Source organism: Eptatretus burgeri, chromosome 4 (genome assembly GCF_056783735.1).
Source record: "Eptatretus burgeri isolate ZD-2024b chromosome 4, Ebu_testis_v1, whole genome shotgun sequence".
In the NCBI taxonomy this organism is placed as follows: Eukaryota; Metazoa; Chordata; class Myxini; order Myxiniformes; family Myxinidae; genus Eptatretus; species Eptatretus burgeri.
In genome coordinates, this window is record NC_140964.1 from 70,098,489 (window position 1) to 70,111,611 (window position 13,123).

Here is a 13,123-nt window from a genome sequence, read left to right on the forward strand (position 1 = left end):
GGTTGAAGGACAAAATAGAGGGACACGTGGACAAACAATGGATGAGGGGAGGAATGGGATGGACACAGAAGGAAACCTCTTTCAATATACAGTATATGTATATGTCCATGCTCTATCCTTTTTAAATTTGAGCCGGGGCGCCTGGAGGCTTTGCAAGATGAAGAGAGGGGCAGAGCTGTGAAGGCCTTCAGGGGCAGAGTGATAGACGCTTCCCAAGGGGCGGAGATATACCCGGGGAGAAGAGGGAGCAGCCGAATCGGGCGGTTGGGTGTGTGAGGCGATCCTGTGAGTCTGAGAGGTTTGTGGAGTGTGAAGAGAACCGACTGTGGAGAAACTGAGGAGAAAGAGGACTGCCAAATTCTGAGAGTTCTCAGGAGGTCGTCCTACCTGCCTGTCTTCGTTATGTGCTTGTTCATTGTGTCTGTCTGCCCCCGTTCGTTGACCTGCCCGTGTGTCTGTCTCATTGTCCGAGTCATCATTCCTCCTCATCACCTGTTTGTAGCTGCTTCACACCCATCCTTCCACCCTCTACCACCAGAGCTAAGCCCCCGGGTTTGTCCCTTTCCCATCTGTGATTGAGTCCAGAGTGAGGTGCCTTAGTTCTTTAGATTTATTTTATTCTCATTGTATATAATTATTTATTAATTGCATTCCTTTCCTCCCAAGCCGCCATCGTCTCCCCACGATTCCACTATCCACTGGTTCTTTTTGTTCGGCTTACGGGAAATAAACCCATTGGTTTTACAAGAGCAAAGGCTCTCGTGTCTCCCCTCACGAACTGCGCACACTTTGCCATTAATTGGGTTACCAATTACCAAGATCATCAGTTACCAATGACAGGACACGTTGCTTGGCGTTTTGCACCCACAGTATCTATCTTCTATCTATAATTCCAGCAATCTCTGTTTGTTTGCCTTTTCAAGGTTTGAAATTAATTGGACAAGTGGTTCCCAAGTTATGGCCAAGTTAGAGCACGTTCCCCATTACTGGTTACAACGTACGGACTTCCGGATAGAGATGACTTACTGAATTCTAATAATTTCTCGATTTCTTATGCGCATTTAGAGATAAACACAATGCCCCAATCCAGTCGTCGTTTACGAGAGCGAAGGAACGGCCTGTGTATTTGTTTGAAAGTTTGTTTTTTTTGCACGTATGGCCACGCACGTACGGGCACGCGAGAGCGAAGGAACAGCCTGTGTGGTTGTTGTTTCTGGCACGCGGTTTGAAAGTTGTTTTTTTTGCTTGTACGGCCATGCATGTATGGGCATGCACGTACGGGCACGTGAGAGTGAAGGAACGGCCTGTGTGGTTGTTTCTGGCACGCGGTTTGAAAGTTGTTTTTTTGCTCGAACGGCCAAGCATGTATGGGCATGCACATACGGACACGTGAGAGTGAAGGAACGGCCTGTGTGGTTGTTTCTGGCACGCGGTTTGAAAGTTGTTTTTTTGCACGTACGGCCACGCACTAGTTTTTATAAAATTGCATTTTTTTCATTATTATAATTTTTAAAAATCGCTCCGTCGTACCAAAGCCTTTGTATCCATGCCAAATGCAATTAAATGATCCCCGATCCAATTCATTAGCAGGTGTGGGGAACACAAAACAAGGGTTAGGCTACCACAAAAAAAAATTGAATTTTTTTTTTTTATTTCTTCACAATGCAAACAGGATTAGAATAGCACCTGGCAACGCCAGGTACTCCTGTTCGTAAAATATGTGCCAAAGGATAAAGATTCAACAGGTGAGTGTAAAAAAAGCAAAGCATCAGTTTATTAGCCCACGCTTGCAAAGCAAGAAGCAGGGTTAAGTGATCAGTCCCATAAGTATATGTGTGTGCATTTTGTTATTCCATTTTCTCTGGAACCGCTTGTCGGATTAACACAAAATCTTCACTATAGGTGCGACTACTCATGTAGAATGTTTTAATGAAAATTATGACATCATCACTCATGTTGTTCAGCAGCCATTTGAAGAAAAGAAAAAAAAACTTCAAAAATATTCTCCGAAATGGATGAACAGATAGAGGAGAAACTTTACACGTATGACTGCCTATCCATGAGGAACATAACGTTATCCACATATGACATCATAGGTCACATGGTTTGGCAGCAATATTGTATTTACCCTAAAAAAAACCTTTTAAAATACTCTACTCCAGAACAGCTGGACAGATCAAGGGTAAATTTCACACACGTTCCCCAAGCCTTAGGGATGCTAGGGGGTTCATGAATTATTGAGAGGTCACACGGTTTGGTAGCCATATTGTATTGAAGGAAAATATTGAAAAAAATTTATCTCTTGGACCGCTGCATCAATCGACATGAAGCTTCAAAATTATGATCTAGTAGTGATGGGGAACATATGTTTTCAATTTGAACCTGATCGGACACATGGTTTAGAATCGAGAATTATTTAATTTTTTATGTGTTGTTTTTTTTAAAAAAATTTTGAGCAAGGCTCACTTGGCTGTGCCTGGATGGGTTTGAGGGTGGAGGAGCAGCACTTAAAACCCGAGTCCTATCCAGGTTCCTCCTGATGACTTCATCCTTGCTTTTTTCCTTGTTCGGGTTCCTTCTGATAACTCCAATGCAGTACCTATTTCATTTGGTCTTCCATTTGATTTGAATTTAATCTTTTTTTTTTAATTACAAATTTGCCGTTACAAGAGTTGGCTCGCACCAAGTCTTTCTTAAGACTGTGCGGGTAGGGGGGGGGTAACTATTCTTTGAATACCATTGGGTTTATATATTTGATCGGTTTGGGGGAAGTTAAAGAAATATACAGTGGTTCACCAACTAGCAGATATCGGGCGAGTCAGAATTGTGAGAAGAAAAGATGCTGCGGTACGTGTGATGCAAGATATGTCACAAAGGACGTGCTAATGGTATTTTGTGAGATGATTTTTTCTTTTCTGGAGATGAAACAAAGTTGTGAATGTCAGGAGGGGTGTGGAAAGGGAGCAGCTGAAAGATGATGGGCGTGGCTGAATGATTATGGGCGTGGCTGAAGGATGATAGGCGTGGCTGAAGGATGATAGGCGTGGCTGAAGGATGATGGGCGTGGCTGAAAGATGATGGGCGTGGCTGAAGGATGATAGGCGTGGCTGAAAGATGTTGGGCGTGGCTGAAGGATGATGGGCGTGGCTGACGCAGAATTGAAAAAGATGAGAGACTCATTAATAAGAGGAAACAATAATGGAAAGAAAGCCACTGACAGAAATAACCACAGGGCACTCCTGCGCCACAGCCACGTCGGACATTCACGGCTCTGTCTCGCCGATTTAACTCCGAAAGAGTTGAAGTAAACGGGAAGGGACAAAAGAAATATCGACAGGAAGAGAAACAAAACTATGATAAAAGAGTGAATTGTTGAAGAAACAATGCGAAAGAGACAGTGAAGGTGACGTACCACGGGTCGAACTCGTGAACGATGTTTTCAAAACGCACAACGGAGAAGAGTCGAACGGACACGGCGGCGACGCATGCGAGGGAAAGGACGAGCAGTCCGAGGAGGGCGCGGACAGGTCGCTGCGGCTCCACGAGTTCCGGAGGACCGCGCGAGTCGACACGGGAATGTGCGGAGCGCAGCGCCATGACGGCCCGAAACTGAGGACGACGAACACGGAAAATGGGTGGAGCTAAGATGAGTGTGAGGATTTTAAAACACGGCAAAATGGAGAGGGAGCAGCAAGGAGGGCACGTTATCAATGGGAACGATGCATTATTATAATGACTTGATGTTTGTACCGGACAATAAAAGGGTAATGGCTTTGGTGATATTTCATATATATATATATATATATATATATATATATATATATATATATATATATATATATATATATATATATATATATATATATATAATTATATATGTGTGTGTGTATGTATGTTGGGTGTAACACCTGTAAGTCTGTATAATTACAGGTATCCCATGACAAAGTGAGGTGGATTACTTTGCCTGATTTGATTATGCATGATGGCACTTTCTATCACGTGATGTGACTTTCACTCTGACACCTTCTTTTTCAAGGTTCGATGAACACATTGGAGGATGTTTGGGGTTTTTTTTGTTACTTACGAAATCTAAAGATTTCGTAAGTATATTGATGACTTCCGTCCTCTGTTTGTGTGTTTTTGTGTGTGTTTGTTTGTAGGCACGATAACTCGAGAACGGAAGAAGCTACCAATGTCAAATTACACCACGTGATTCAGGAGGGTGATGGCTAGTGCTGATTAGATTTTGGTCAAAATCGGTCAAAGGTCAAGGTCACAGTGAGGTCAAACATTTGATTTTTGATGGTTTGGGACAGAATCATCGTCGAAACTTCTGGTTTGCGTCGCTACCTTCTCTAAAGACAGCTTTTATTAGACAAGGTCAGAGGTCAAGTTGACAATTTCGTAAGTACCAGTCTATGACTGCTTGTTTGTTTTGTTGTTTTTTTTTTTACCGCTGACGGGTTTAATCAAGACATGAACATGTACTTCACAAACATTCTGCTCTCTTCGCTCCATCATTTGCCTGAGGTCATATTGCATCTGCTTGTAAGTCGGCCAACATCATCTTCCTTGGCAACTTCTTCTTTCATGGCCACAATTGGTCCCACGTTCTTGCGGGATTCGACGAGGGAAGATTGACTTGTCTTTCACGAATTGGCTGGCCAGGCTTGACGTTCGACTAAGATAAGGACAGCAATTTGTAATTTCGTCAGAGAGGACGCCCAGTTTAATGATGGAACACACCCTGCTTGTGAAAGCCTGAGATGACAGTTTATAGTTGGGTCGAGATTCAAAATCAGGCCAGACAGCTTAAAGGCAAGTTGTGTGGACCTGTAGGCCATCCTGCCACCCATCTTCATCACCCAACCTTGCTGCTTATATATGGTACTAGAAAACAAAAAAAAACACTTCCACTTCAGTACGTCGGTCGCTGTTGGATGATTTGGTTTTAACCTCCGTTTAAAATGAGTGAAATGAAACATTTTTTTAAACCATATTATTCTCACTCAGATTTCAGCATCACCATAATGCATAATGATATTGTTATGTTGTTTAAGCTTCCTTTATTGGTTTTTTTCATCAGTCAGAATGATGAGTTACATGACTTGGCTGCATATGTGCTGTTTAAATTAATAACACATCACTGTCGGCATATACTATTAAGGATTAAGCTTTGCCAGAGTTGGGTGTGATGTAACCAAGTTTGAATGTAAAATGTTTATCATGTTTCACCCATGTTTTGCTTCATGCATATTTATGCTCCACCCATGTGTTGCGTCATCTCCACTGGACAGAGGTGAGGGTGGCCCTTCCCTGTCTGGTGTAATATTGTTGCAAATCTGGAAACCATAATCACACACAACATTCAGGTTCCTATAGCTCAGTTATATCGGGAAGTATGTGTTTTATAGATAGCTTCCTTCCCTTGTCTAATGGGTAAATCAATGGAAATGCACTGTGATTTATTTTAGGAAAACCTCATCTTCAACGACAGCAACAAAATTACCGTTGGTTGCGGACATGCTGCAGAAGAGAAAACCCTCAGCTCCCGAGATTCTCCGCGCGCTCAGTGGGGGAAAGGTCAAAGCCCCCACCCACCGATGCGCTGGGCAGTGTGCCGAGGGGGAGGGGTCGAGCCGTGCATGGAGCGCATAAAAAGGGGAGTGAGTCGATCGGACAGAGCGCTCTCTTGTCGTGGTCGTCGTAAAAAGATTGGGCTGATCCTGTCGCCGGCGTCTGCGCTCATTGAATTCTGACGCTCACTGGTCATCTCGAGCATGGGTCGCATCTGGACGCTTGCTGGACATTTCAGGCATGGGTCGCAGTTCGACAACGCTGGGCTGGTCTCGTCCTGGTTCGTTCGTCTCGCCTGAAGACCGCACGAGGTGGACAGGTCCAAAATAGACCCTGGTCTCAGCTCCACTATCCTCCGAGCTGAGGGCCGAAATAAAGGCGTCAGCCACTACTTCGTGTGTGTGTGTGTGTGTGTGTGTGTGTGTGTGTGTGTGTGTGTGTGTGTGTGTGTGTGTGTCGGTGGGCCCGTCCTCTAAGTAGAGAACTGTTAAGTGCTTTTGTGCCTGTACATACGTGCATTGTCTGATATTCGGTTTAATCCTGCCTCTCACGTGTTTCCCTAGTTCCCCCCATTATTCAATAAATACCCCGATTGTTAAATGTTTCAGTTCGTTCGCGTCCCTTCTTTCATTGACTGAGCGTGTCGCGTGCTGGGGAAAATTAGCAAGGCCGTTGTGCCGCCGTAAGGGGACATCTGGACCGACGGTTCTTGGCAATTAAACCACTTGGAATCACACACAGAACGAGCACGCTAAGCGGCTCGTTTTCATTAGAGTTCCGTCGAGGGTGTGAAGACGTGGTCTATAGGTGTGAAGGGAGATCGCCACGTGGTCTCCAGGTATTTTGAAGATTTGGCAAATAACCCTGTACCACATGGTGGAAATATTGACCATTCACGGTCCGAAAGGGACCCGTACTCTTCGGACTTTTCCGAACAGTACAATCTGAATTCCGGGCGATTGGTCGAGCCGACTCTACTGCTCCATCTAGCGGTTGTGCTCGCAGCCGACGTCCCAGCCCCGTGACAACATGTGGTTGTCTGTGGAGAAGGCATGGTTTTCACCGTCGCACTTGGAGTGTTTTAAAAAAAGAAAAAGTGATTTAAACTTCTGCAAATGTTGGTTAAACTGCCTGGAGCATTCCTATTCAAAAATCGAGACACGTCGGTCGTTCCACGACACCGGGGGCAAATAATATTTTCGGGCCAGTCTCAACACGAATGCCACCCCTGGAGCGTTATATTAATAAAATACGGGTGTTTTTATTTTCCTCATTTAATTGATTATCTGCACACGTGTAAATAGTATTAAACTGAAATACAATCATGAACCATCTGACGTGTAAAAAAAACAAAACATCAGAAAACTGTCAAACAAAACTCATTACTCAGAATAATACCAAAACAATATATAATGGACAATAAGGTAAACAAGGAGAAAAAGACATAAGATGTCATAGTCCACGTGGTTTTAGTAATTTTGCTGTGTGGAGTGTTAAAGGGCTAACCCATATTTACAAGATTTATGTGTATGCGCAACTGACTTGAGTGGTCATGTGACATGGAAGATTGCGTGCGATTGGGTGATTCGGTCATGAATATTAATGATGTGGGTCACGTAGTTATATTGTGTAAGATAGTTGGTCACGTGACATGTATGATGTTTTCAATTGGGAATGCAAGTTTCACACAGAAGGGATTCAATGTTTATAATTTTGGGAGACATAATGAATTACACAAACAGTGTAACATTTAATCATACTTATTTACGTGTTAAATAAATGTTATAACTGCAGACAATAGAAAATATTGAAAATTCAGTTGAAAATGCTGTCTGATCAGTTTTTGTAAACTGTACTTAAAGGTGGTTGTGGTGAAATTGAAAGGAGTAATCAGAATTTTTCTTTAATTTTCATAAAAGATGTATTTTCATACCTTCATGGTATAGGGATGAAAAAAATAGAACAAGATCGGTCGATGCATGTCCAAGAAATGGTTGACGACGTGTTCAATACCGGATTTTTTTTTACAATTAAAATGGCCGCCAGTCTACCAGTCGGCCATCTTTGATCAGATTGCAAAAATAAAGTGAAGTGTGCATGTATGCCATCATCTATTGTGCTTAGGTGAAGTTTGAACAAAATCTGACCATGCACGTCCGAGAAATGGTTGGGGACACGTTTAAGTAACAAAATGGCCGTCAGTCGGCCATCTTGGATCTGATGTTGGAAAAACATGACAGGCTTATGGAAGCCATCGTTCATTATCCGTGTGTGAAGTTTGAACCAGATCAGTAAATGCATGTCCGAGAAATGGTTGAGAAAGTGTTCAATAACGGAGGGTTTTTTTTGCAACTAAAATGGTCGGCAGTCGACCATCTTGGATCGAATCACGAAACAAAATGATGTGCCTATGTATACCACCATGTATTGTCTTTGTGCCAAGTTTGAACAAAATCAGTCCATACATATCCAAGATATGGCTATGGACAGACGAACACATAGAAGCATGGACGGACGAGACCAAATCTATAACCCCCGTTTCAGACAAAGTCAAATTGGGGCTAAAAATCGGACCAAGTGGTGCGTACATCCCCATGCTATGTAGGACATGTATGCACAGGGATGGACATACCATACACTTACATGGCAAGTGACCCATATTTTGTGGGTTTGACCCGTTTTCTTTCTGTAAACCCGTGGACCCGTTTTAGTTTCGTTAAAACCCATATTGGATGGAAAGTACGAACAATTTTAAAACGGAATGCTTTGCTTCCATTACACTCTCATGGATTCACACACAGTGACAGATATGTAGCAAACTTTATCCGATATGCAAGGTACTGCTCTCGTCTGACTATTGGCTGGCATCATGAGCTTTACCCAACTGACCAACTCCTTCAATCCTCATCTACCTGCATTAGCACTTCCTCTCGTCTACCATTTGTCATCACCCCAAATCAATCGGTAGGCCTATTTGCTTTCCAATGTCATGGTCTCTATAAACCAGGCAACACTGCTCTTTATTGTGGTGACGCTATTTGCAGTATATGTGACGTCACACCTCACTGGAAATGAAAAAAGTAAATAAAACTTTGAGAAATGTTTGTTATGTATGTTGTACATATGTATGTTATGTATATGTGTATGTTGTCTTACTTGGAACCTCCTTATCATTTCTGATGAGTCAACATATTGAATAGCGTTTTTTACCACATTTGGTTCACCTTTTGTGAGCTCCATTATTTATGGCCACATGGTTTCCTGTTGCTTAATTATTTTTTTTCAAAGGGCTGTGAATTTCAAGTAGTATTTGCAAAAGAATCACAACTTGGATGAATAACCAAGATTAAAACAAAAAGTTTGTTTCAATTTTTTTTTAATGTTGTCACAAATCTGCGACCACAGCACGCAAAGGGTTAAAAAAAAACACCACTTTTGATTCCTACCAACCTGTTTTTTTTGTCGCCTTCAACTTGCCATGTATGCGTACACATACCCAACAAAGCACAACTTTAAATGACTTTTTGCAAGCTTTCAATGAGGCAAAGTAAGATATAAATTTGTCCGGATAGGTATCATTGCCAGCTAGCTCTTCCCCCCTTCTGTTCGAAGAATGAGAATCTCGAAAATTGCAATGTGGTGAAGTCGATGAGGCCATCAAAGAGGGAAATGGCATGTTAGTTGAAGACAGCACCACAAACAACATATGCAGTAGAGACATTCCATCATGTTATACAGGTATATGGAAAGAGCGAGTGTTGCTTTTGCAATACAGGTAACATCAAAGGAAAAGGCTCCAACATAAAGTAAAAACTGTTTTTGCAGCGAAAAATATTAAAAACACTGTTTCCTAACAACAAATTTTTTAATGTTAAAGTATTATGATGCGCAGCTACATGCCATTGATTTCCTGCTACCAATAAACCGTTGGACTGTCCATATAACAAACGTTTGACACATTCAACGCTCTTGTTTTGTGCAGAATGATACAGAATGGATTGATATTTACTCAATAATAGTGATTAAAATAAAAAAGATCAATCTACTTCTTATACTTCCTTCGTATGTCGAACAAGGCTGTAGATAGCATAATTTGCTGGGTGCAGTTGATGTGACCTGCAGGTTAGAGCAGGGATTAGTAAATTGTTCAGGGTGCCAGGAATAGTTCACTAACTCTCCGTGAAGGACATCTTGGTTTATTTAACGTCCACCAACTAATGCTTGCAGACAGGACATCAGGTTAAACATCTATCCAAGGCCCAGCACACATGTGAATGATTTGCCCTGCCTGTGAAACACCAGGGCGACCGTTCCCAGCTTGGCCGAGATTCAAACCCAGGCAAGAAGACTCAGAGGCAAGTGTGCATACCTCTCGTCCAGGCAATCCTGCTATCCCAAATGTATCAGTCTTCTTGAAGGTTCGCCAGAAGATGTAAATATTACCAGCATGGCATCCATTAGGAGTTTGTCACCTTTTACGAATATTGACAACGCAAATCGATCGGTATCTCGCACCCAGCAATAAAAGTAAGAAATTGAAAGAACTGATAATAGAAAACATCTCTGATGTTGAATTTTGCACGCCTAAAACAGTCAACGACTGAGCGCTATGTGTTCGGTCAACCCGAGGTGCTGTCATTACTGATGCTAAAATACAAGCAGCTGACCTCAATGGGTGTGCTACTTGGAGCAGACAAACGTCTCAGCAAAGCTGTACGTACTAAAATTGCAAAAAAACTGGACGACGTCTCAGACATCATTGGATGAGGATGAGATAGATTGAGAAGGCCACCACACAGAAAATATGTTGATCCCAAACAGACTGATAATTAGCCTATTATTTCATATGCAGCCTGTGGTTGCATCATTAGTGGGAGCACAGCTGTGCCACTGATGCAGTGCCTATTTTACAAGTTAAGCTGGTACTCATTTTGCCAACCTCAGAAGGATGACAGGCTGAGTCAACCGACCTGGTGTTATTTAACTGAACAATAGGGACTAGACCTCAAGACCCTAAGATCTGAAGGCAGCCAGCCATCTTAATTGTTCAGCCAACAACAGGCTAAACATGGTGGTCCTTTTCCTTCAATGGTTTGTTTGTGGCACCTCTGAGATGACCCTTGTAATAAACACTGGACTGTCAACCAACGAGCTCAGTACTCTTACCCAAAATGTGATACATTGCGACGCAATGACTTCTGACCCATTCTCAGACAAAAGATGAACTTTGCTTGCTTGGCTGAAAAGGTTGCTGTGCTTGCGAGGAAAAAGGAGAGGCGTATTGGATATAGCATGGCATCAACATATTGATTACTTGCCTGATGACCTTTATCACCCAGCATGCTCTCATCATCTCACTCTCTCTCCATCGAGTGCAGCCTGTGGCTGCTGGTTGCATCATTGGATGGGGCGCGGCTATGCCGCTGATGCAGTGTCCCCCTTACCAGTACACTGGTGCTCATTTTCCCGACCTCGGAAGGATGATAGGCTGATTCAACCTCCTGGTGTATTAATTCAGCGGCCAACGGGGATTGAACTCAGGACCCTCGGATCCCAAGCCACCACCCTAACCACTAAGCCAACACCAGGCTCAGCTCTCATGATGAGACTCATACAAAAACCATTCTGCAGGCAATTTAAGCTACCAGGTAATGTGCATTCCTAATGGATATAGTGACTCACTAGATGTCGATGTTTCCATATTGCTGCGATGAGGATGTCACACATTACCACCAGCTACCTCCTTTTGTGGCAGGGACTGGAAGGCTGTGGTCTTTCATTTCCCTGCCTGGATTCCATTCGATTACTGGTGCAGAAGTCACTGGTTCCTTCTTGGGAAAAGGGAAAAAGGACTAGCAGGATAGCCTAAAGGTACGCACACTCACCTCTGTGCTGCCTCGCCTGGGTTTGAATCTTGCTCCAGTTCTAAACTGTCATCTCTGATGTTTTGCAGACAAGGCGAGGCATCAGAGTGTGTGCCATCCCTCGGATGGACATTCGTTGGTGGACGTTAAAGATCCCACGGTGTCCTTCGCGAAGAGAGCCCAAGCTATCGCCGGCACTCTGAACAAATTCTTGCCAAATTTGAACTTGCTGCCTTTAACATACAGGGGGCACTGTATCAATGGCCCAGCTGCCCCCCCCCCCCCCAAACAAATGATGCCACATTGACTGCACATCATGGCTGGAGCAATTTTGGTCACTATATAACGACCTATCGTAAAAGCTGTTACGATGGATGTGCCGATGTTGTTGGATGATGTCTCATCTCTCAAGCCCATACAACAGCACAGTGACCACGTTTTTTGTCTTCAGGGAAAGATCATTGGCCGTGAATACAGGTCTGGTAGTCTGGAGTGCTCCAAACATTCTCAAGGCACAGGGAGTCCTCAGCCATCAAGGTCGTGGACTCACTTTCGATTCCTCAGAGCAATAATTGAAGACGTAATTTCATGGTGGTATCACAAAGGATGGAGAAGAATGCAAGCTGCATTGCTCCGAGGCATCGAAAGTGAGTCCACTACTCTTACGGCTGAGGCCACGCATACACACACACACACACACACACACACACACACACACACACACACACACACACACACACACACACACACACACACACACACACACACACACACACACACACACACACACACCTGGATTCGGACCTTAACCAAAATTTCATCGGTTTGTTCTTGTCACCCACCCAGCTCAACCACCGAGATTTGTCATAATCCATCCATAAATTTTTGAGATATTGTGTTCACAGACAGACAAACAGACAGACAGACAGACAGACAGACAGACAGACAGACAGGGAAGAAAACATAACGTCCGACCGTCCACCTCCGGTGGTGGAGATAATATAATCAGTTAAATTAACTCTCTTCAGCCAATTGTCATTCTGGGAGATGTCATTTCACTTATTCTAATGAACAAAGAGAATTGCGTGTTAAAGTATACATTGTATGTGTTACTTGTTCATCATATACGTCACAAACATCTCTATACGTCACTGACAGCAGGAGTGTCCGTCCGTCTGTCCGTCCGTCCACGAACTACTCACTCAGTTTTGGGGCGAGCCCGGCTAAACCTTCTGTGGAACGTTTTGAGGTCCCAGCGGATGTCCTGAGGTGGGTTGGAGTTTTCATAAATACCTCAATACAATTATGATTTTGAATTTCAATTAGTACGAAGCTCCTCCACATCCGGATGTAACGTGAGAATAGCATTTCTATTCGTTCACTTCACGAGTGTTTGTAACATTGTATTTTGTTATATTAATGGTATGTTATTAATTTGTGATTGGAATGGTGCTGTTTGGAATGAAAATATGGAGATATTGAGTTTAAATCAGAATGAGGAAATTTGTTTCCATCGTGACATTCGCGGATTCTGAATTTGCAGATTCGCGATGACGTCATTGAAATACGGTGCTTCGTTGACCTCATGAGTGTTTGTAACCTTGTATTCTGTTATATTAATGGTATATTATTAATTTTCAATTGGAATGATGCTGTTTGGAATGAAAATATGGAGACATTGA

The 13,123-nt window shown here is 43.0% G+C and overlaps 1 protein-coding gene and 1 long non-coding RNA gene across 2 annotated transcripts in view; one reads left to right on the forward strand and one right to left on the reverse strand.

Moving 5' to 3' along the window:
- The window catches only part of LOC147028303 (dolichyl-diphosphooligosaccharide--protein glycosyltransferase subunit STT3B-like), a 224,849-nt gene extending 221,131 nt beyond the window's left edge, over nucleotides 1-3,718 (reverse strand). The window contains exon 1 of the mRNA XM_085878590.1: nucleotides 3,413-3,718. Within this exon, the coding sequence (XP_085734716.1) occupies nucleotides 3,413-3,597 (185 nt within the window). The 5' untranslated portion in view covers nucleotides 3,598-3,718. The remainder of the gene's footprint in view (nucleotides 1-3,412) is intronic.
- LOC147028304 (uncharacterized) lies at nucleotides 3,572-6,177 on the forward strand. The gene is made up of 2 exons (XR_015057513.1): nucleotides 3,572-3,652; nucleotides 3,931-6,177. It is a non-coding gene; the product is annotated as an uncharacterized LOC147028304 (long non-coding RNA).
- The last annotated feature ends 6,946 nt before the right edge of the window (nucleotides 6,178-13,123 follow it).